Genomic DNA, 26,046 nt, shown 5'->3' on the forward strand with positions numbered 1-26,046 from the left:
GTTTGTCTTAGCTCAGACTGCTATAATAGCATATATATAATAAACAAATTTTTAAGTGACCAAGCTTTACTTTTAAATGATTATCAGTATACCAAAAGAAAATACAAGTTACTATTATTACCATCTAGTAATTTTAAGATAAACTAACAGCAGCCCAAACAGCTATATTCTAACCTTTAGCCAGATGAACTATTTTAAGGCTGGATGCTGCTTCAAAGAAGTTACAAATAACTATTTGCTACTTTTTTCATAGATAAAACTCTTGACACAGTGTAAGGGAACAACAAAAATACAGAGCGGAGAAAAGACAGCATCTTCAACAAATGGTGCTGGTCAAACTGGATAGCTACATGTAGAAGAGTCAAACTAAAGTCCTCTCTCACCCTTCACAAAACTCAACTCTAAATGCATCAAGTACCTCAACATAAGATCGACACTCTGAATCTGATAGAGAAGAAAATAGGGAATACACTAGAACTTGTAGGCACACGAAAAGACTTTCTGAGCAGGACCCCAATAGCACAGGCATTAAGATCAACAACTGACAAATGAGACCTCATGAAACTTAAAAGCTTCTGTACATCAAAGGACACCATCATTCAAGCAAAGGGGCACCTTACAAGATGAGAAAAAATCTTTACCAGCTATACCTTAGACAGAAGGTTAGTATCTAGAATATACAAAGAACCCAAAACATAAATATAAAAAACGCAACCCAATTAAAAATTGTGGCAAGGAACTAAACAGAGAGTTCTCAAAAGATGAAATGTAAATGACAAAGAGTATTTTTTTTTAATGTTCAACACCTTTAGCCACCAGAGAAATGCAAATTAAAACTACTTTGAGATTTCATCTTACCCAAGTTGGAATAGCTAAGATTCAAACAGCAAATTAACAAGAAATACTGGCAAGGATGTGGAAATACAGGATCACTTACTCACTCCTGGTGGGAGTGCAAAATGATGGAAATCAATGTGGATGTTCCGCAAAAGGCTGAAAACAGATCTACCACATGATCCAGCTATACCACTCCTGGACATATATACCCAAAGGACTCTCTATCCCACTACAAAGACATCTGCTCATCAATGTTCATTGCTACTCTATTCACAACAGCCAAGAAATGGAAACAACCTAGATGGCCATCAACTGATGAACTGATAATGAATCGTGGTACCATTTACACAACAGAATATTATTCAGTTGTTGAGAAAAACAAAATTACAAATTTTAAAAAATGGATGGAACTATGGGGCTGGAGAGATGGCTCAGCAGTTAAGAGCACTGACTGCTCCTGCAGAGGTCCCGGGTTCAATTCCCAGCACCCACATGGTGGCTACAAACCATCCTTAACTCCAGTTCCAGGGGAATCCGCTCTCTTCTGACCTCCATGTCATTGCACAACATGGGTGCACTCACATACATGCAGTCAATACAGTCATACACATAAAATATTAAAAATGATATATTTTCTTAAAATGGATGGAACTAGAAATAATCATCTTGAGTGAGGTAATCCAGACCCAGAAAGACTAATGTCACATGTTCTCTCTTACAGGTGGATGCTAGTTCTGAATCTTTAGATATGTGTGCTTCAATTGGAAAATCCACAGAAGTCAGGAAACTAGTAAGGGGCCACGGGGGAGAGGAGGTTCCATGGAGGAGAAATAGAATGCCTCAATAGAAAGGAAAAAAAAGGGGAATAATGGAATAGGAAGGGTTAAAAGGGTGAGGACTAGGGGGGTAGGGCAGAGGAGGGAGTATGGGGAGGGATGACCAACACTAAATGCCTTCAGAAAGTCATGGAAAGGTTCTACCACAGAAGCTTCCTAAAGTGTATACATAAATGATCTAAGAACAGTATAAATGGAGTTACCCTATAATGGGAGGCAGGGGGACAAGGCCCATACCAGATACCATGGGCTAGCAAATATAATTCAATGCCAGGAATGGACTCCCTCTTTTGGAGTTGTTGACTGGGGAGGGGGGGCAGTGTGCCACAGACCCTCAAAGAATAATGACTATTGCTACCTGCCAGAACTTGACAGTAGACCCTATCACTGGGGACACTACATACGTGAGTTGTAGAGCAAACATGGAACAATCAAGCTGGTACTGACTTCAAAGCTTCATCTCTATTGGCTAGCTTTCATAGTGCTGGAAAGTGACATGCATGCAGAGGAACAAAATCATCAAAGTCGCCAGCTGTGAACTCTACCAGCTACAGTAACAACTAGTCTGCCAAGATATCCACTGGGGTAACAGTGACATGAATGTTGAGAGTAGCCAAAACCACTTGCTGATTGAATTTAAGGCCTGCTTCACAGGAGCCCATACCTGGCACTGGTATAAGGCCAAGAACCTGTGGCTAGATAGGTCACAGGCCATAGGGGAGAACCACAACTGGTCAATGTGCAGAGGGTAAGAGACTGCAGAGTGGTCAGGCCTAAATGCAACACCTATCACACCCTTTTCTCCCCAAACTCAGGGATCACTATGGAAGAGGGGGTGGGAAGATTGTAAGAGCCAGAGATGGTGAATGAACACAAGGAAACCATGTTTCTGGAACACAACAAAGCAGTTGCCCATATGAACTTACAGTGCTTGTGGCAACATGGAGCGAGCGAGGTGGGAAATAAGCCCCAACCCCAACTGAGAAACTATTGGCAATTGATAGCTACTGGGGGAGGGACAATCAGTTTTCTTTAAGGGTGTGACAATGAGTAGGCTGACTAGGTTCCTGAAGATAGACCCACACCCAAGAGCATTTGGGGAACACATGAATTAGAGTCCATAGGCCTTAAAAAAAATAAGAGGACATGAAGTCAGGGGGTTGTAAGGTGGGGGTAGAGCCTGGGAGTCTGAATGTGAGCAAAATACATTGTATGAAATTCTCAAAGAATCAAGAAAAATATTTTAATACATAAGAGAAAATTTAACCCCTTTCTTTAAAAAACTGATTTTTTCCTACTAGACAAAAATTCAACATTAATACATGTTGATTCAGCTAGAAAGATCTCAAAAATCCATAAAAATAAATGAATCTTCCTAAATGGAGGCCAAAGCTTATTACAGAAGGCCCAGTTCAAAATAAAATGATTAATTCCTTTCTCTTTAAAGACTCCAATCCTCTAAAACTTCCTCTGTACATTCCAGACAACCCTCATATGATGATAGTTGAACCAATAATTTGGTATATGATATTTGGTGGGCAATGGCTTCATTGTCTACACATCAGACCCCATGTCTGGGGCCCAGACTAGAATACTTCTTGGGTGCTGGAGAGATGACTCAGCGGTTATGAGCACTGACTGCTCTTGCAGAGGATCCAGGTTCGATTCCCAGCACCCACATGGTAGCTACAAACCATCCTTAACTCCAGTTCCAGGGGAATCAGAAGCCCTCTCTGACCTCCGCTGGCATTGTACGACATGGGTGCCCTCACGTGCAGGCAATACACTCATACACATAAAATAAAAATAATAAAATATTTTTAAAAAAGAGTACTTCTTGGAAGCTTCCCAAAGTCCCTCATCTTATGCCCTGGCCTCCTAACTGCTCTCACTCAAACTGCCCTGCAGCAACTATTGAACTTCGCATGCTCAGCATTCGCAATCGCAGCCTCCCAAGTCTCTCTCTTGAGCTAGTTTAAATTGCTCAAGTTTTTCAGTTGTGTCTAGTATTCCACATCAGATTAAATTTCTCAAAGATAGAAACTAGTTTTACTTTTTTATATTCCTTGTGAAAATTCCTCAATTGATATTGGACAAAGGTATATAAATCATGGAATTATTAATAAACAATTGCGGAATATTCTAGCTTGGTTTCTGTTGCTAAGACAGCATGACTGAAAGCAGCTCAGAGGAAAGGGTTTATTTCAGTTTATGCTTCAAAGTCACAGTCCATCACTGAGGAAAGTCAGGGCAGGAACTCAAGCAGGACTTGAAGCAGAGACCATGGAGGAATGCTGCTTACTGGCTTGCCCACTGACTCACACTCAGCTAACTTTCTTATACAGTCCAAGCCCACCTGCCTAGGGATGGTATTGCCTACAGTGGGATGGGCATCAATCCAAATCAATCATCAGTCAAGACAATCCCTCACAGACATGGCCACAAGCCAATATGACCTGGGCAATCCTTCAACTGAGACTCCCTCAGATGACTGTAGGTTATGTCAAGTTGATGCTTATCAGGACATAGGATGATAACACATCTTTACTGTTTCATTTTCAACATTGAAAAATATATACAAGAAACCAAACAACCCAATTTTTACTGTATTTAAATCGGTATATTTTGAAACAAAGTACGCTATTATGATATAAATTTTATCAATTTTCAAAATTATATTTAATTACTATAGTAACATTTTATGGGGAGCAAAGGAATATAAAGAAGTAATCTTTAGTTAGATGGTAGGAGCTTGATTGGTTATATTCTGAAAAAAGAATGACACATTTTCTCTTATTCTTTCAAGAAATGGGTCTGTAAGATATAAATGATCTCCAGAAAAATGCTTCCACTGCTTCAGCTGTGACATGGAAAGCGGCTTCAGGGAGTCAGACTTCTGCTGATGTGGGCCAAGCTGACAAGGTCGAGAGGTCACAGATTTTTCCAAAGATGCATCTGAAATGAGTAAAACAATGAAAACAACACTTTTGCCAGCTAACATCCTGCCACAAACAAAAGTTTTTGTTTTATGACAATGAGTTTGTGATTTATTACATGTGATCACCACAGTTCAACTGAAAACATTCAATGCATTCATCTTTTCTGTAAATATTGATAAATTGTTTACTATATGCTCACTTAAGCACTAAAGGCACAAAGCAGTGAACTAACACAGACACAGTCTCTGAATACAACTTTATAGTCTAGTAGGAGAGATATATAGTAAACAAATAATCATCCAAATAAATATTTACAGGTTCACAATCTCCTATCTAAATCCGGTGTAACAGACCTGAGGACAGAGTTCAATATTACAGCACTTGTCTTGTGTGCACAAGGTCATTGGTTTTATCTGTAGCACCAATAAATAAATCCTGTGAGGCCAGACACATTTCCAAATCCATATTCCAGGTCAGAACTCCATAAATCAAACTCATAAATACTCTGTAGGAAGTCATACTTAAAGTCTTACAAAAGTGCCCCTTAGGAAATGGGTTAAATAAAGACCACTGATAAGCTCACATCAATTTAAGTAAGATTTTGTCACCATTTTTTTTTTTTAATTTATGACAGGGGTATTGGTGCATGCCTCTGATCACAGCACTTGGGAGGCAGAGGCAGGTGGATCTCTGTGGGTGAGGCCAGCCTGTCTACACAGTGAGTTCTAGGCCAGCTGAGGCTATAGGGAGACTCTGTCTCAAAAACCAAAAACTCAAATGCATCCAAGACATTAATACAAGACTTGAAACTCTGAAACTGTAAGAAAAAAATGGGGAAAATACTCCAAGGTATAAAATAGCGAATAATTTTCTAAAAAGGACTCTAAAGCTAAGGCAATAATATCAAGAACTGACAAATGGGAGTGAATGAAATTAAAATCTACACATTAAAAGAAACAACCACTCAAAGAGAAACAACCACCCAAAGGCTACAGAATGGGAGAAAAAATTTGCTAGCTGTACATCTTACAGAGGATAAATACCTAGAATATGTAAGAATTCAAAAACTAAATGTCAAAAAGCTAAACAATCCAATCAACAAATGGGCTAATGAAATGAACAGGCCAAGTATATGTCACCAATAAACATATAAGAAAATATTCAACATCCACAGTATCAGGGAAAAGCAAAAAACCTCACCCATCACAACGGCTATCAGTAAGAAATGAAATAGACAGCTAGAGAGATGGATCAGTAGCTAAGAGCACTTCCTGCTCTTCCAGAGGACCTGGATTTGGTTCCCTGAACCCACCTGGTGGCTAAAATCCCATCCTTAACTCAAGTTCCAGGAGATTTAACACCCTCTTCTGGCCTCCAAGGGCACCAGGCACACACATGGTGTACTTACATACATGCAGCCAAAACATACATTCACATAAATTAGAAAATAAATTTAAAAAAAAATTTTTTTTGGTCTTTTTGAGACAGGGTTTCCCTGTAGCCCCAACTGTCCTGGAACTCACTATGTAGACCAGGCTGGTCTTGAACTCACAGAGATCCACCTGCCTCTGCCTCCCGAGTGCTGGGATTAAAGGCGTGCACCACCACGCCCAGCATAAATAAAATATTTTTTAAAAAAGAAAAAGAAAAAAATGTGCCAGTATGGTGGCACATGGCTTTAATACCAGCAAGTGGGGGGGGGGTGCAGATCTCTCTGTGCTGAAGGCCAGCTTGGTCTACATAGCAAGTTCCTAGCCAGGCTAGGCTACATAGTGAGACCTATCTAAAAAAGAAAGAGAGCAGAAGCTGAGAGAGGGCTCAGAGGTTAAGAGTACTGACTGCTCTTTCAGAAGCTCTGGGGTCAAATCCAGGCACCCACATGTCAGCTAACAACTGTCCATAGCTCTGGTTCTGGGTATCCAACATCTTCTTCTGACCTCTGAGGACACTGCATGACACGGGTGCACTTACATATATGTAGGCAATACCATACACATAAATAAAAATAATAAAATATTTTTTAAAATTAAAATTAAAAAAGGAGCTGGAGAGATGGTTCTTTTAAATAAATAATGAATAAAATAAAAGAAGTAATAATAGAAAATACAAAATATTTAGAAATGAACAATAAAAGACTACATATCAAAATTATGAGATTTGTCATAGAAGAAAATTTAAAATGCTAAATACTCATTTAAGGAAAGAAGTTTGAAAGTCATTAAAGTATTTAACCTAAAAATTAGAAAAAGATGGGGGTGAGGAGATGGCTCAGCAATTAAAAGCACATGCTACTTTTCCAAAGGACCCAGGTTTGGTTCCCAGCACCTAGAGGTAGCTCACAAATGGTTGTTAACTCCAATTTCAGAGGCTCTCACACCCTCTTTTGACCTCCATGGGCACAGCACATGGTGCACTTACATACACATAAGCAAAGCACTCATACATACAAAAGAGAAACAATTTTTTTTCTTTTTGAGACAGGGTCTCCCTGTAACCCCAGCAGGCCTGGAACTCGCTATATAGACCAGGCTGGCCTCAAACTCACAAAGATCTGCCTACCTCTGTCTCCCAAGTGCTGAGACTAAAGGCATGCACCACCATGACCAACTCAAGATTTAAAAAAAAAAAATTTAATTAGAAAAATAACATAAAATTATATTAGACATGGTGGTACATGCCTATAATCTCACCACTTGAAAACTAGAACAGGAAGATGCTGAGAACCAGACCAGCCCTAAGCTACATAGTGAAGCTGAGGTCTTACTGGGCCTACAATGCAAGAGTATGATTTAAAAAAAATAAAAATAAAAACTTTAATGAATAAAACAGAAAAAAAAATATTGTATTCTGGGGCTGGAATGTAGCTTTGTATTCAAGAAGAGAGTTCACTTAGCATGTTCCAGACCTGGAGTTCAATTCACAATACCACAAAAAGGAACATATGTATATACATATATATATGTATATACAACCAATTTCATACAGTCTAACTTCTTAAACATGTTACAATGTAATTTAATTTGTATTTATTTTTATTTAAGGTTTATTTTATTAATTATTTATTTGTGTGTGTCTTGGGTGAGTGCATGTGTACAGATGTGTGCACATATGAGATGCATGCATGCTTTGCACATCCATGCATGCAGAGGCCAGATGCCTAGTTTGTTATGTGAGTGCTGGGATTCGAACTCCAGTCCTCATGATTGCATAGCAAGCACTCTTAATGTCTAAGCCATCTCTCCAGCCCCTAGAGGATCATTTATCAAGTGGCTTTCAGTCACTGGCTATTGCTTACTCAAGTCTTACTCCTCATCTAGTTCCTTTCTGAATAAGGTCGAAGTTTTAAGCTAACATTTTCAGATTTACTTAAACAACACTAGGAGTTTAAAAACTGAGAAGTACAGTTGCTTATTCTAATCACCTCAGAAAGTCTGACCCCATTATTAATAAATCCTACACAATTTTTTTAACTTTTACAAAAACTTTATCAAGAATTTCAAACATGCATATAAGGTGTTTTGATCAAATCCATGCCACTCCCTCCCTTCTAACACCTCCCATATCTCCCCATCACTTTTTTATTTTTTATTCTTTCATTTATTTATTTTTATGGGGCTTTTGGGTACTGTAACATTGCCCCTTCTGAAGAGGTAACCCTAAAATCTTTTAAGGATTAGATACAAGCTCCCAAATACTTGTGACATTTTTGGCCTTTGGAACAGAGTATGTTGTTAACAGTCCTAAGGATATTTTGACTTTTAGCCAAGAAAGTGGCTACTTTTCTTTGGGGTCTTTTTACCCTAACTGCCTAGCCAATTCCTACCTCCTATTCTTATCACACCATCCTCTGAAGAGGTTACCCAAATTGCCAATAGGGAATAGGGACCCAGACCACTCTGGCTTCTTCCATGCTGAACAGGGACACAGAGTGAGTACCCCTTCAGTGAGTCTATCTAAAAGACTCCCAAATTGCCTAACTCTTATCTCTAAGAGGAAAAGAAAGTCCTTGAATCATTAAGAAACAGAATAAAGCTCTACTGAATATTTTCTCATACATATATTGAGTAGTTTCCCTATAACCTGAGAAGCAAAGAAAACTGACATGCAAATAGATATTTTAAAGTTATTAATATTTTCAAAGAGACAAATTAACTGTACTATGGTAATAGAATCTTAACACAACCCACCTGAATTAAGTTTTTCTCCTGTATGATCTTTTTCTCCTGCACACACACAGTCAAGCAGGTCATGAGTAACACACTGTGAATTTTCATGTAACGTGAACAAATTTTTAAGTTCTTCTACTGAAAACTGGATATGTTCAGATGATTTGGTTAGGTCTACCACTGCCCCAGAAAGACCTTGCTTACTGATCTGCCTTTGATAGATCTTTTCTTCTATTGTACCTGAAGATAAAACATTCATTAAATTTCCTTATGTCTTTTTTGTAGGGTAAAACATACTTATTACTATATCAATTAGTAAAAGAATGCATTCCAGATATTGAAGTATAGACTAACAAAAAAAATTAAAGATACACATTTTTGTCACATGAAAGGTTGTTACCTGTAGTCAGGAGTCTGTAAATGTGTACAGGATGTTTCTGGCCATCCCTCCACACTCTAGACATAGCCTGTAGGAAATAAGTAAGAATTCTGAGTACAGTAGATATCAACAGCCCTTGCCAAGGAAGTCTGGATTTTAGTAACAGCTTCAAAAACCAAAGTGGTGGGCTGGCAAGATGGCTCAGCACCTGCCTCTAAGCATGACAATCTGAGTTTGATTCCTGGAATTCACATGGTGGAAGGAAAGAACAAGCTCCCATCAAGTTGTCCTCTGACCTCCACATGTGCACCATGGCACACATACACATACACAAATAAGAAATAAATGTATTAGTTCTTTTAAAGCAAAGTGAGCTTGAGTATACCCTCTTTCTATCTTTGCCCTGGGTTCAGAGAGAGAGTTGAACACTCACTGAGGTATGTAAAATAGCTGAAGGACAGTGAGATATGTAAAATAGCTGCAGCAACAGTGAGCTAAAACACAAAAGAGCAAGTTTGGACAGCTAGGAGGCAAAGAACCAAGTACTGCCTGGGCATGGAGGGTTCATTCAGTCCAAGAAGCTAATGATTCACTCTTGAAAATTCCTTAGGGTATCTAAGGAGTAAGCAATCAGCTCATACTCGGTTGATATTTAAAAAAAAAAGCTGCCACCAGCTAAATATAGTAATAAGGACAGTCAAGGGGACAAGAGATGGATGCCAGGTTTTCATTCTCTTAATCTATAAAGCCTGTTACTCGCTGAGTTTCTCTCCTTCCTCATTAACAATGTACAGAATGTGACCCACTTTTGTCCCTTTACCTTCTTATCATGAGAGAAACCCCACCAGATACAGGATGATGCCAGGATATTTGACCATTAGCTCCTATTGTACAAACTGGCCGCTGATCTGGAGCTTACAAAGGAAATTCCTTAACCATGAGATAAAGACTTTTTTAAATGCTATTTCTGTAACTAACGAACCAGAGACCCCTTCGAGAACTCAGTAAAATGCCTGCTCTTTTCTCTTTTGGGCAGGGAGCCTGAATGTCCTGCAATCTACATTTTTCCATTTTCTTCTACTCCTTTTCTTTCATATTGACACTCAGTCTGATTTTGTGTCTGTGTTCTTCAAGCTCACTCATGCTCAATATCATGCCCAGCTTCATGTTGTATGAGTTTGATCGCTGAAGAGGATGAGGATTGAATAAACTCACTGATCAGTTCATGGAGGTGCTTCATATCCACAGAAACAACTCCGAACAAAGACTTTGAACACCAAAGCTCATCAATGCTGAGAATTAAGTGTTATCTCCACAACTCTGCTGGAAGGACAAATGGAACTTGGGCCTGATTCCTCCTGGACCCTACATTTTGTGTGTGTGTGTGTGTGTGTGTGTGTGTGTGTGTGTGTGTGTGTGTGTGTTTCCTTTGCTGAGTTTAGTATCCTTCATAAAATAATGCAACTGTGAGTAAAACTGCTTTCTTCAGTCCCTAAGTCCTACTAAATCAAAACCTGAGGGTTGTCTTAGGATCTTGTAATGAAAATACCAACTGAGATACAGATTTACACATTGAAATCTCAACATACATTAAAATGGACTGTACACTGAAGAAAATCTTGGGCTTCTCCAGTTTCCTAATTATGTTAATTTTGTATTCTTACTGTAGCCTGCAGAAACCGACCACAGCATCCATAATAGACTACTGTCTTCCCTGTGGTCACAGGTGCCCTGAAAGCCTAGCTGTAAGTGAACTGGTTCCCAAAGACATAAGATTTGGGTTTGAATTATCATATTGTCCTTATAAACTGTGGAAAGAAGAGCAAACTTCCATTTCCTCACCTGTAGAAAGCAGGGCTACTTATATTCATATGTGTGGGGGATGGTATGAAGATTAAATAGATGGTGGGCGGAAAGTACTCTCAGAGTGACTGAAACAAAACAAGAGCTCAATATACAAAAGTTATTTATACATCATCATCATTGTCTTTGTATTCCTAAGCATTCAGTAATATCTAATGCATAAATATTCCTACCTGGATATCAGTGGCTGGATTCCAGTCAATATCATAGAGAATTAAGTGAGATCCTCCAATAAGATTAAGTCCCACACCACCAGCTTTTGAACTTAACAAAAAAATAAAATCAGTAGAGTATTTACTATTGAAGCCATCAACAATCTGCTGCCTTTGAGAAACTGGTGTTTGTCCATCAAGTCTCACACAAGCATATCCACGACGTTTACATACTTCCTGTAAAATGTCCAAGGTTCGTCTGTAGTTGGATACCAAAACCACTCTGTGAATCAAAAAGAAAATTTCTTCATGTTACACGTTAAGGCAATATACTGCATTTTTCAGTTAAAGGAAAATAGTATCACTGGTATTACAGAACACGCAGCAACAACCTTACACATCTAAAACACAGGAGCTCCCTCCTTAACATTTATTTTTAAAATCCTTGCCTAAACTTCCAGTTTTAAGATAGCAGAATAAAGATTGTGTGTTCCTCATCACCCTAAAAAGAGCAGAAAAAGCAAAATAAAAACATGAACAAAAGTCCAAACTCTATCTTTGATAAACAAGGAAACATTTATTTGTGAAAATAAAGAGGAAAATAAAGCAGTGACCTGCTTTAGAAGAGCAGAGAGAAGGGGCAGAGTGCCCACAGAGTCGCGTTCCAACAGAAGCCAATGAAAACTTGTCCATACCCCACAATCTTGCTAAGGCTTCTCAGAAGGAAGGAGTTTAGTGTATTGGTGCACCGAACCCTAGAACACACTTCCAGGCGAACAGCTGACTTTTCTTTCTCAAATACAAAATTTATTCTCTGGAGAAAGTAAACCAAAGGAATTTAGGCCAGGGATTGTAGAGGCAGGAAACAGTGACAAGGTGACACAAAAATATGGATACTAGATGGTAAGTCACTTTTCCTGCCAGTTCCCAGAATACCAGCAGCTACCCAATCCTCTTACATCACAGTCGATATTACTAAGGATTCATCTACAAACGATCTATTGATTTCAAGGAAACTATCCAAGGATAAGAAGTCCCAAATAAAAAGGCTAAGTTGCTGCCTGATTAGCCAACAAAGGCACAAAGGCCACCAATCTGTACAGGCCCTGCCTTTGCATACACAGTATTTATCAGTGTGATTTTGCCTTACTTTTAAAAACACCAGCTACTTAAGGTGAGCCTCCAACTTGAAAAGGAGAAACCAAAACAAATAGGAAAATTTCCACTGTGACAAAATATGACATAAACACTTAAGGAGGAAAGACTTGTTTCCACAGTGCTTTGGCTCTGTTCCTAGTGAGGCACTAATCATGGCAGTGGGAGTATGTGGCAAAGGCTGTTCACTTCATGGCAGCCAGGAAGCAGAGATAAGAAAAGGCCAGGGGTGACTGGAGAGAGGACTCAGCAGCTAAGAGTGCTTACTGGAGAGATAACTCAGCAGCTAAGAGTGCTTGCTTCATGTCTAAAGAACTCTTCTAGAGTTCAGTTGCCAGCTAACAACAGCCTAAAACGCCAGTTCTGAGGGATCTGACACCATCTTCTGGCCTCAGCAGGCACCAGCACACATGTGGTATACAGTCACACATACACATCAATAAAAATAAATCTTTTTTTAAAAGAAAAGAAAAAAAGAAGAGGCCAAGGACAAGATACACCCAAGGATCTTCCCTAGTGACCTACTTCCTCCAGTTATGCCCTACCTCCTAAAGTTTCCAGTAGCTGCCAAAATAGCCCTTCCAGCTGGGGCTCAAACCTTCCACACATGAGCCTTTGGAGAGGAGCATTTACTATCTAAAGGTAAGACTGAATAAAGGGGAGTAATGGAAGAAACAGAAGACCAAAACAAAAACAAAGCAAAACTATCCACAAATAAGAAGATAGAGCATTCACAAAAAGATGATGCAGAGCTAGAGATACATTTCAGTGGAAGGGTGCTTGTCTAGCATACACTGCAAAAGAGAAAAATTCTCTGTTCATTATTCCTTGACCAGCAGTCGCCTACCACAACCCTCAAAGGGACACTGGTGGGGAAAATCCAGTTTAAAAACTAAGAAGCTATACATAGAAATCTAAGTAAATCTTTACACTCAGGTTTGAACTGGATCACATTCTGAATCTACATACATCACACACCCTTTAACATAACGAATGTCTAATACAACATGGCAAACACTTCCAGGCACAGCAGGCAAAGGGAGTGCAGAAGAAGGCATCTAATTCATCCAAGGCAGAGGCTTCCAAGAGGCAACAGCATTCAAGTAAGAGTCTTGAATGATTTTTTTATTTTAAAGAAAAGGAATAAGGGCTGAGGTGATGGCTCAGTCAGGAAAAATGCTTGCCACACAAGCATGAGGACCTGATTTCAATCTCCCAGAACCCATATATATATAAGTTGGGTACAGGATGCACCCAGTGCATCCTGTAATCCCAGTGCTGGGGAGGTAGAAACAGGAAGATTCCTGTGGCTAGCTGGCTAGTCTAACCAATCAGTAAGATCCAGTTCAGTGAGAGACCTTGTCTCAAAAACCAAAGTAGATAGAGAACAACTGAAAACTTTTGATGTCAACCTCTCACCTTCATATAGCCATACACATACATGCACAGACACACACAAGAAAATGAGTGACAGGGTCACATTCATATTTTAGAAATATAATTCAGAGTAATGTTGAATACAATAATAGGGTTGAGAGTAAGAGGGAAATGGTTCATAACATATCACAGGGCTAGAGAGATGACTCAGGCGTTAAGAGCACTGACTGTTCTTGAAGAAGACTGGATTTGGTTCCCAGCACCTACATGGCAGCTAACAACCATCCCTAGCTACAGTTCCAGGGGAACCATCACCCTTTTCTGGCCTCTGTGGGCACTACACACATGGGCACACTTACAAACATGCAGGCAAAACACTCATAGACATAAAATATTTTTTTTAATTTTTCTAAAAAGATCATCATGCCGGGTATGGTGGCGCACACCTTTACTCCCAGCACTCAGAAGGGAGGCAGGCAGATCTCTGCGAGTTCAAGTCCAGCCTAGTCTACATAGCGAGTTCCAGATTAGCTGGGGCTATAGGGAGACCCTGTCTCAGAATGATAAAAAAAAAATTAAAAATTAAAAAATAAAGAGATCATCATAATTCAGATTTTTCTCTAAGGGTTGTAGTAGGTGGTTATTATTTTGTGAGGTATCAAAATAAAAGTCTTAGTACCAAAAATAAGAGGATGGATTCCTGAGATTAAGAAATAAAATTAGGGGCTAGAAAGATGGCTCAGCAGTTAAGGAACACTTGCTGCTCTTGTAGAGGACCCAGGTTTGGTTCCCAGTATCCACATGGCAGCTCACAGCTATATATAAATCCAGTTCCAGGGGCTCCAATGCCCTCTTTTGGCCTCCAAGGGCATTAGGCATGCACATGGTGCACAAACATACATGCAGGCAAAATATTCATACACATAAAGCTGAAGATAAATAAATAAAACATAGGGAGCTGGAGAAACAGCTCAGTGGTTAAAAGTGCTTACTACTCTTCCAGAAAAGTTAAATACAGTTCCCAGCACCCATGTTGGGCAGCTCACAACTGCCTATAACTGCAACCCCAGATAATTCAACACCCTTTTCTGCTCTGCACAGGAACCTGCACACTCATGAGAGACACACAGACACATAAATAATAAAAATAAATCTTTTTAAAAATAAAAAAAAATCTTTAAAGAAAAGAAATAAAATCAGTGGTGGTTCACTGTAATCCCAACACTTGGGAGGGTGAGGTAGGAAGATTATCGCAAGTGTGAGGTCATCCAGGAATACGTAGTAAGTTCTAGGCCAACTTGGGCTATAGGGGGAGACCCTGTCTCAAAAAACTAAAACAAACAAATAAAATCAATACTTAACTATTGAAATTTGGTAAGTGGAAAAGTCCTGAATAACTTGCAGTTTTTGATTATATTATGATAGCATTTATCAAGTTAAAGAAAAATGAGGAAAGATGAAGGTTTCCATGGCAAAACAATGAAGCTGGTTTTGGACATCTAGGTATGGATTACTATACCCTAAAGGTAGGATTACTATAGCACAGTCGGATAGATTTAAATAACCACTAAACAGAAGTAAGGATGCAGAAATCCAAAGAGAGGGCTAGAGTAGAGATAAACCTGGAATCAGTGATACAGGGAGACAGCTGAAAGTGCGGGAGGGCAAGAACACTGCTGGAAGACAAAGGCCAGGGAGAAAATACCAAGGCACATCAGTATTTAAGAATCAGTAAGAGAGGATTCTGAAGGAGACTGATAAACAGGTTGCATGTTGTATACCCAAAGATATCAGTCAGTCTTTAAAAATATATATATAATATTTGTTTTTTCTTAAATAAAAGTTTATGTATTGTTATAAGTTTACAACATACTGGTTGCTAATTATGCCTCCAAAGAAGAACGTTCTTTTTAGCATGTTCTTATTTAAAGGAGGGAAGGGAGAGGTAAAGAAGAGCTTAAAAATTCTGAAGGGCTTACTTTTCAGTGGGACGAAGTTCATGGATAACTGCTAGGAGCTTTACCAAAACCTGTAGTTTTCCCGATTCATTCTCACTGAACTGGAGAGGGTTGTAATCAACAGGGAACACACTTAGCAAGCCTTCGCACAGATTCCTTTCTTCATTTTTATCACAAGTTGAGTTACGTTCTTTATCCTGTTTAAAATTCTGACTGTTAATACTTGCTCATGTTTATTTTTGTAATGGGGGGGGCAAAAATAATGGGGGTGAGGATTAATAGCTACCTGAAAGTCCAAGCTGTTAAGTAAATCTTTATAGGTTACTTTTTTTTTTTTTTTTTAAATAGGGTCTCCCTGAATCTGAAGCCCTAACTGGCCTGGAACTCACTATGTAGACCAGGCTAGCCTTGAACTCACAAAGATCTGCCTGCCTCCACCTCCCAAGTGCTGGGATTAAAGGCACGCGCCACCATGCCCAGCTCTATAGGTTGCAATTTTATCGTTTCTGGAAAAGTAGCGTGCATCCTGCTGAGTTACTGGGCAGTACTGCTGCAGTCTCCTAACAGCTGCTAGCGTCACCCTACCTTCACCTGCTGAATAATTTGCCATGTAAAGCCAGGGGATGGAGGACAGGGAAAGAGAAAGGAAGGAAAAGAAAATAAAGGGTAAATGGCAGTACAAAGCCTGTCCTCTCCAAAACCCTGGGTCTTCCCATCAACACTTCCCACTCTACTTCACTCCTTCCTTCCCTGTTACTTTCTCTTGATTTGCAGGTGGCATACAACTTCTCCCAGATAACAAACAAAAATAAGCACAAGTTTTCTTAAACTATAAGTTTCCCTATAAGAAGTAATAATGTCACTGGTAACAGAGAAATGTATTCTTATAACACTTTTTGTTTATATTACCAGTTCTGGGTATGAGCCAGGCCTGGAACACACCAGGCAGGCACTGCCCTCTATTCCCTGGTTTTATTACCGCCTTTAGAATAATTTTATTTCAAAGTGATTATGAAATTCTCTGAAATTCTTCCCAAACTGCCCAATTAACACATGAATGCACAAGGAGAGATCAAAGTTATTTTTGACTGATCCTTTTTTAGGTTAAATTGTCAGGATTATGAGGTCTTTTCACTCTCTCATTTACCAGAATTCTCTCTATTTTTGAAACTTCATTCAAACTACACCATTGCCTGAAATGTTTTCTCTTTTCTGTCCAGTTATCTCAGTCTTATAAATATTTGACGACCCAATACAAATTATTTACACACAATTTGGACTGATTTTGTTTTTTATTTTTTGGAGGGGGAGATAAGACAGTGTCCAGCTGGCCTGGAACTCACCATGGAGACCAGGCTGGCCTTGATCTAACAGAGATCTACCTGCCTCTGCCTCTCAAGTGCTGGGATTAAAGGCATGCACCACTAGGCCTAGCTGGTAATTATACACATTTTTAAACTTCCTTTATGTTCATTCATATTCTATTTCTTCTTTAACAGCAGTAGAAAAACCTTAAAGGCAGTGAATCCTGTACTGTAGGATCCTGGGCACATATTCTAAATGTAATTTGCCTTACCACCAAACTATATCTAAGTTTACTCAAAGTCACTTGAATAAACTTAAGTGGAGCTTGATATTTGCATCAGATTAGATCTGCTAAAATACCCACAATTTAAAGACGTCTAGACCCAGGGTCTAGTTTAAACACTTGAACAGCTTTCTTGCATAAACAACTGCACTTCCTTAAGCTCTAAAGAACCGATGATCTGGGGTACATGCACATACACATACATGCACGCACACACATAATATGCAGGAATATTCTGAATTAAATAATATATTCTGGGCCATCATAATTCCTTCCTTTTAAGGAAGAAATTCTGGCTTCTACTTTTGCTGGACTTAATTTTTACCACTGCACATAGAATCCGTTTCCTTAAAAGTTGCTTAATAAATGGTTATAATCCTGCCTTCTACAGAGTTACACAAAGCTGACTTCTATGTCAAAAGCTGACTTCTATAATCAACCAAGTAAATATAATCCATTGCAAGATAAACATGGAGAATTCTGTTAGAACACTCCATTTTCTAAGTATATAATTAATAACCTCAAACACAAAATAGCACCTGGATTCTGTTTGTGGAGGTTATTTGGGGGCATAATTTGATTTTACTGTTTAAAGAAAAGACTGAAAGTTGTCCAGGGTAAATTGGGACTATGGTTATTGTGCAATTTCTATGAGCAGGCATTCTGCTAGGTTCCTCCCATAATTTCTTGTCAAACTGTTACAACGATGTGATCATGAAGTAATTATTTTATCTCTGCTTTCCAGATAGACAACCAAAGCTCACAGATTGAACTTAAGTATGAAACTTGTCAATAGTTAAAGAACTAGAGCCAGGAGTGATGATGGTACATGCCTACAACCCTGTCACTTCAGAAGGAGAGGCAGAGGGACCAGAGTTCAAGGTTACCCTCAGCTACATATGGAATGGAAAGGCCAGCCTGAGCTGCATGAGACCCTGTCTCAAAAACAAGAACTACAGGTAGTTTAGGGAAGTGATACCAGTTCCAATCTCAAAAGTCTTACCATACTTCAAACTACCTTTTGTTTGTTAACTTTCCAAACAGTCAACCCCAGCAATGTAGTTATTAAAAATCACACTTATCAGCCGGATGTGGTGGCACACACCTTTAATCCCAGCACTCGGGAGGCAGAGGCAGGTGGATCCTTGTGAGTTCATGGCCAGCCTGGTCTACATAGTGAGTTCAGGTCAGCTGGGACTACAGGGAGACCTTGTCTCCAAAAGACAATTAAAAAAAAAAAATCACACTTATCTGCCGGGCATGGTAGCGCATGCCTTTAATCCCAGCACTCGGGAAGCAGAGGTGGGTGGATCTCTGAGTTCAAGGTCAGCCTGGTCTACCCAGTGAGTTCCAGGACAGCTGGGGCTACAGAGAGACCCTGTCTCAAAAAGACAAAAAAACAAAAAACAAAAAAACAAAAAAAAAAAAATCACACTTATAAAAGGGATCTAATGTAAAAAATGCTCAATTTTCTTAACAAACAAATACATTTTAAAATAGTGAACATAACACCATTAAAATCAAGCTTCTCTAGAATAAGATTATATATGCACTCCTCTGAGACCCTATTTCCTCACTGGAAAATAGAGATGGAAGCTGAGCACAGTAGCAGGAACATCTAGTCTCAGCTATTCAGGAGGCTGAAATAGGAGGTTCACTTGAGCCTAGGAATGTGATACCAGCATGGCAAAATAATAAGACTTCCTCTCTTAACAAAAATAGGAATGATATTAATAGGACTTATTTCAGATATTTGTGTAACAAATAAATGAAATAAAATAAAAAGCATATTTTGGTATATAGTTAGTGCTTAATATTATTAATACCAAAATATGATTTTCTCAGACTAGAAAGCTTAGGATTTCTATTTTTCATGTTTGTTTTGCTTTGTTTTTGTTCTGAGACAGGATCCCACTCCCTCTGTAGCCCAGGCCAGCCTTGAACTTAAAGCAATCCTCCTGCCTCAGTCTCCCACATGTAGGTATTACAGGTGTGAGCTCCCATTGACGCCTTCTGAACTTTCCCAATTTTATGCAACAATCATGCATTATTTTTGCAATAATGAATTATTTTAATGGTAAATTTCATAAGTTTTAGTATAAAAAACCTGACTATATTAACACAAACTGGGAAGACCATGGCAAAGTATTAGGCAAGGTCTCAGGCATGGGTCACAAACTTCACAATGCAGTGCTTCAAACTCTTATAACTCTAATTCAGTCCTAGGAATATGGACATGCTCTTGGAAACAAGCAGAAGGCTGGAGAGACTCTACAGGAGAACCGTACTGGAGGGGCTGCAGAGCTTTAAAAACCCCATGAATGTCTACAAAAGAATAAGTTGGCAGGTATTAATAACTTATAATAAATTTATTAATACATTTATATTTAATTTTGTCTATTTACATGTTGATATAAATTTACTGTTCTTGATTAATAAGTTACTGACAGAATCCCCATACTGAAACAGGTTATTTTATGTGTCTATATTAATAAAAATAGAAACATTGTCTCACAATAGATTTGATCCTAATTAAAAAATATATCCTGTCTCTGGGTTTGTTCACTGAATTCTGTTAAGAGCTAAATTAAGGAGCTAGAACATAAAAACTAATGTCAGAAGGGCATGAGTTACACATTATAAACACAAGCTGTCACTGCATGTGTTTTGACACTGATAAATGTTCAATACTCAGAACACGGAAAGGAGGGTTTCATTAAAATAGTTTTTGATATATTTAAAATAAACAATTATACACAGACACACACACACACACACACACACACACACACACACACCAAAAAATCCATGAAAGCAATCCTTGGGTGTGGTGGTTTCAATAAAAATCCTCATAGGCTCAAGTATTTGAACACTTGGTCCCAGCTGGTGGTGCTATTTGGGAGGTCAGGAATCTTTAGGAGATGTGGCCTAGCTGGAGGAAGTATGTCACTGGGGGTGAGCTTTAAGGGTTCATAGCCTTGCCCCATGTCTAGTTCTCTCTGCTCATGTTTGTGGTTAAAGATGTGAGCTCTCAGCTTCCTGAGATTGCCACCATGTGGGCTGCTTCTTGCCATCCCTCCCACCATGACGGACTCATCTGAAACCACAGCCCAAATAAACTTTCTTCTGTAAGTTACTTTTGGTCATGGTGTTGTATCATAGCAACAGAGATACAACTAATACTCAAGGATTAGCACATCTGCCTTCTTGGACTCACAAGCCAGAGAACCCTCATCTCAGGCCTGACAGTTTCTCACACTGCTTACCTTCATAGAGCTGAACAAAAGGCAGGGGTGATTACACAGTTTTTTAAGAGCTCCTATGCATATTAGATGAGTGCTATTTTCCAATAACCCTTGAAGACAGAACCTGACGGCCTGAGAATTCAACAGCTTTTGATAAAGCTCGATCTGCAGTGTTCCTGGTCGGCAAAAGACAACATTTTCTATTTTAGGTGGAAGATATTTATTTATGACTTCCTGAGTTCTTCTAAGTATAAAACGTCCAGTGAGGCAAGTAAGCTCTGCTGCTCTCCTTTCTCCTAGTTCTTTTTCTTCCTATAGAAAAAAGAGCAGATTTAAAGTGTTACAGACAGCTGGGCATGGTGGCACACACCTTTAATCCCAACACTCGGGAAGCAGAGGCAGGGGGATCTCTTGTGAGTTCGAGGCCAGCCTGGTCTCCATAGTGAATCCAGGACAGCTGGGGCTACAGGGAGGCCCTGTCTCAAAAAGACCAAAAAAAAAAAAAGTGTTACAGACAAAAAGCACCACCAGTTAAAATGAAAAGTAAGTATTCTATAGTGATAAACAGTATTTCCATAAGCTTTTTTTTTTTTTTTCTTTTTGAGGCAAAGTCTCACTATGCTGGTCAGGATAGCCTAGACCTTACTATGTAGCCCAGGCTGGTTTTGAGCTCACGATCTTTCTGCCTCCAGTCCCAAAGGGCTGGGATTACAGCATGTCTACTATACCAAGACACACCAGACCTTTTACAACAGAAGAAATTAATTACAACACTAATGTAGGGGGGGTCTAGCTCAATGGTAGAGTATGTGTAGGGCCCTGGGTTTAACTGCTAGTACTGCAGAAAATCAAAGCAAAAAAAAAAATCTTTTAAAATATATGTATTTATCAGCTGGAGAGAGGGCTCAGTGGTTAAGAACACTGGCTGTTTTTGCAGAAGACCTGGGTTCGAATCCCAGCACCCACATGGCAACTAACAACTGTCTGTAACTCCAGTTCCAGGGGATCCAACAGCCTCTTCTGTCCTCTGAGGGCATTGCATGACACAGGTGCACTTACCTACATGCAGGCAATACACACATACGCATAAAAATTTAAAAAAATATTAAAATATATGTATTAATTCTTAGAGAATTTTATCCATTTATACAATGTACTTTGATCATATTCATCCTTCACTCCTCCCTCTAACTTCCCCCACATCCACCTGCACCCCCATATCCCTCCAAACTTCCTGGGTTTTTTGAGAAAGGGTGACCCAGAACTCAGTGTACAGACCAGGCTCAATCTCACATTAGAATGCTGGGGGGGCTTGATCTTGTCCAGGTCTTGTGCAGGCAACCACAGCTATTTTGAGTTCATGAGTGCGGTGGTCCTGTCATGTCCAGAAGATACTGTTTCACCCAAGTACTCTCTGATTCTTTGAACCTTTGTTTTCGGGGTGGGGTCTCCCTGTAACCCCAGCTGCCTTGAATTCACAGAGATCCACCTGCCTCTGCCTCCCAAGTGCTTGGTTTAAAGGCATGTGCCACCACGCCCAGCCAATTCTTTGAATCTTTCTGCCCCCTCTTCCCCAATGTTCCCTGAACCTTGAGAGCCATTTCTGACTAAGCACCCTACAGACACACTCTCTACAGAGGTCAGAGAGTACTGAGGTGAAACACTATCTTTGAGGTTGCCTGCACAAGACCTGTAAGATTAAGCCACCCAGCATTCTAGTGAGGAAGAGGGGAAGAGCTCATGAGCCCCTACCCCTGACTGAAGAGCTATGGATAGTTAATGGCTTCTGAGGAAGGAGAGTCAGTTTTCTTTAAGAGTGTGGTCCCTGGTAGTTTGACCATCCTTCACTGGATGGCCCCACACCCATGAGTAGTACATGGGCAGCAAAAAAAAAAAAAAAAGACAAGAAGTTGGATGGTGGCAACAGGGGTGTCAATCCAGGTGGAGTTGAGGGAGGCAGTGTGGAATGAATATTATCAAAATATATTATGTGCATGTATGAAATTCTGAAAGAATAAATGAAATAGTATATTTTCAAAATAAGAATATACTGGCACAGGACAGTGTTTATTCTTTTAAAATCATTCTGTATTACTCATTAAATGTATATTTTAAGTCAAAACACAGTATCAATGAAATATATGCTCAAATTCTCTATAGTCTTTTTAGCATACAAAACTTCATAGGGAAGCTTAAATTAAATCCTTTATGTATATAATTATTCCTATAAACATTATTATTTTTATTCCTTATTATTATTCCTTATATTTTAAAAGAATGTTTAAGTTTTATTACAAAAGCAGTAAGATTCCAGCCAGGCGTGGTGGTGCACACCTTTAATCCCAGCACTTGGGAGGCAGAGGCAGGCAGATCTCTGTGGGATCAAGGTCAGCCTGGTCTACTTAGTGAGTTCCAAGCCAGCTGGGGCTACAGGGATACCATCTCAAAACACAAACAAAAAAAGTAATAGATTCCCTGAGGAAAAGATGGAAACTACAGTTCTACATAGAACTATAAGAAATCTAAAAGCTATTTTACCAAAAACAACTAATGTTGGGCTGGTAAGATGGCTCAGTAGGTAAAGGCTGATGGCCTGAGTTTTATCACAGGAACTTACACAGTAGAAGTAGAGTACCAACTCCTAAAGGTTATCCTTAGACCTCCACAGGCACACACAAATGTTTAAAAAAAAAATTTCTTTAACTATCACTGTTGTCAAGACTTTCATGTGTATTTTAAAGTATTGTTTCTCTTTATAAACATGCAAATATATTTAACAGTGTATCTTTAATTATAGCAAAAACAGGATCCCAAACTGTAAAGCATCATGAAAAGAAGAAACCAACCCTTTTTGGCTCATCATTGTATTCCTCCAGCTATCCTTGGTCCATTTGCAGTATTTAACATATATTGGGTTCTGGAGAGATGGCTCAGTGGTTAAGAACACTGGCTGCTCTTGCAGAGGACCTGAGTTTGATTCCCAGCAGCCACATGGCAACTAATTGTCTGTGACTCCAGTTCTAGGAGATCTGATGCCCTCTTCTGACCTCCAGGGCATTGTACAACATGGGTACACTTAACATACATGTAGGCAATATACTTACACACATAAAAAATAAAAATAACAAATATTTAAATATATGCATATTGGCCTCATAGTGATGGTGCATGCCTTTAGTCCCAACACTCTGGAGGCAGAGACAGGAGAATCTTGAGGCCAGCCTGGTCTACAAAGTTCGTTCCAGACCAGCCAGGACTATAGACCTGTCTCAAAAAAAAAGAAAAAAATACGTACTAGATCAGTAAGTGACTGTGATATTAATTTTAAATAATATATCATGAACATTTTCCATGCTATTAAGTATTCATATAAGTCATTATTTTGTATTGTTTCTGATTTATGTAAAATGTTCAATAAAGATGTCTCAACAAAATACCATGTTTTATTAATCCTGAGATAGAACCAACTTTTTTCTACTTTAACTTCTCTAAAATGGGATTTGGCACTGCTCAGTTTGTAGAGTGCTTGCCTAACATGCAAGATGTACTGGGTTTGATCTCCTAAGCCCCTAATAAAACTAGATGTGATGGCACATATCTGTAATTACTGCACTGGAGAACTGGAGGCAGGAGGATCAGTTCAAGATCATCCTCAACTATACAGCAAGTTCCAAGTAAGACTGGGCGAGGAGAGTCTATCACAAAAACCACAACAAACCAAATAAACAACAAACAAAGTAGGATTTGGGTTGTTTGTCGGTTGGTTGGTTGGTTTTTTTGTTTTTTATATTTTTTATTTATTTTTATTTTACGTGTTATGAGTGCATTGCCTGCATGTATATGAGTGTGCACCCGTGTCATGCAATGCCGCAGAGGTCAGAAGAGGGTTTTGGATTCCCCTGGAACTGGAGTTAAGGACAGTTTGTAGCCGCCATGTGGGTGCTGGGAATCAAACCCAGGCTCTCTGCAAGAGCAGTCAATGCTCTTAACTGCTGAGCCACCTCTCCAGCCCTGGTTGGTTGGTTTTTAAAGAGTGTCTCATGTTGTAGCCCAGGCTAGCCTGGAACTTGCAGCAATCCTCACGCCTCAGCCTCTAGGATGTTTTTTTAACAATCAATGTCTTCTTTCAATTTTAACTGGTAGTGTTTTCTTTAGTGACAAAGAACAGTGGTATAGCTTATAACTGGTAGTGTCTTATATTCAGTGAAATATAGCATCTAAAAAAAAATCCAAGTGGTATAACATTTTATCTCAGAACTTAACAAAAGCTCAAAGCCATCCTTAGCAACATAATAAATTCAAGGCCAGCTGAGGTATGTCTCAGAGAAACAAAAAACAAAAAAAAAAGAAAGGAACTAGTATCAGTACAACAGTACAGACCATTTTCATATCTTCATTAGTGTTTATTTCATATTAGCTTGTTTTGAAATTTATCCTTATTACAAAATCTTGAAACAAATCTGTTGCACATCTTTATAGTAAATTCCTAAAAGTAGCATTATCAGTTCATAAGATCTATATAATTTTAAGGTTTTCGATATACATTGGTAAGCTTTCCAAGTATCAGTGTGCATTTGAGCCAGCAGAAGATGGCACTCTCACCGACTCTTTCATTACTATGTAAATCCAAACTAAAATAGTAAAAGAAGAAACTAAAGCTACTTCATGACAACTCTGGAACATTTTGATATGTTTATTGCCATTTATAAGCTTTGTAAAATGATTGTTTGGATCATTTTATGGATTTTAATTAACTCTTGTTACTGTGTAAAATAAAAAATTAGAAAGTGAAAAATTGAAAATGAAAAATTGTGGGGAATAAAGTTCCCATAATAAATTTTCTCTAAATAAATACCGAAATTAGGCATGAATGTTCCAGACACACTGCTCTTTTTTCCTAAATGACTCTTTAAGGCGGGGCTAAAGAGATGGTTCAGCAGTTAAGAGCACTGGCTGCTCTTGCATAAGACCCAGGTTTGATTCATGGCAGCTAACAACTATCTGTAACTCCAGTTCCAGGGGATCTGACACCTTCTTATGGCTTTCACAGGCATTGCACATCACAGGTACACTTACATACATGCAGGCAATACACTAATACACATAAAATAAATATAATAAGAGCCAGGCGTGGTGGCGCATGTCTGTAATCCCAGCACTAAGAAGGCAGAGGCAGGCGGATCTCTGTGAGTTCGAGGTATCCCAGGTCTACAAAGTGAGTTCCAGGCCAGCTGGAGCTACAGGGAGACCCTGCCCCGAAAAGACAAGAAAATAAATTAATTAATTAAATAAAAAATAATGTGTACCTCAGAAGAAGAAGGTTCTCTTGAGATAATGATGGGTTCTTCATATATTTTCCTATAAGATGACAATGAGCCTAATATTCCTGGATTAACAAAATCAACTAATGCAAAAAATTCTTGTAGATCATTCTGAACTGGGGTACCTAGGGAGAGATGGAAATGATGAGAGGTCAGTTCTGTTTTATAATCACAAGTCTCTCTGGAGACCTGTGCCTTCTTCCCTAAGAGCAATAAATATATATAAATAC

At 39.0% G+C, this 26,046-nt stretch overlaps 1 protein-coding gene across 2 annotated transcripts in view; it reads right to left on the reverse strand.

Moving 5' to 3' along the window:
- Nucleotides 1-4,328: 4,328 nt before the first annotated feature.
- Nucleotides 4,329-26,046, reverse strand: part of Rad54b (RAD54 homolog B) — a 110,666-nt gene continuing 88,948 nt past the window's right edge. For both annotated transcript variants that reach the window (XM_029570817.1, XM_008847835.2), the window contains 7 exons: nt 25,802-25,941; nt 20,517-20,807; nt 15,684-15,859; nt 11,194-11,455; nt 9,179-9,245; nt 8,800-9,018; nt 4,329-4,628 (listed from right to left, as the gene is read on the reverse strand). In XM_029570817.1, the coding sequence (XP_029426677.1) occupies nt 4,411-4,628; nt 8,800-9,018; nt 9,179-9,245; nt 11,194-11,455; nt 15,684-15,859; nt 20,517-20,807; nt 25,802-25,941 (1,373 nt within the window). In that variant the 3' untranslated portion in view covers nt 4,329-4,410. The remainder of the gene's footprint in view (nt 4,629-8,799; nt 9,019-9,178; nt 9,246-11,193; nt 11,456-15,683; nt 15,860-20,516; nt 20,808-25,801; nt 25,942-26,046) is intronic.

Source organism: Nannospalax galili, unplaced genomic scaffold (genome assembly GCF_000622305.1).
Source record: "Nannospalax galili isolate Female #2095 unplaced genomic scaffold, S.galili_v1.0 scaffold183, whole genome shotgun sequence".
NCBI lineage: Eukaryota > Metazoa > Chordata > Mammalia > Rodentia > Spalacidae > Nannospalax > Nannospalax galili.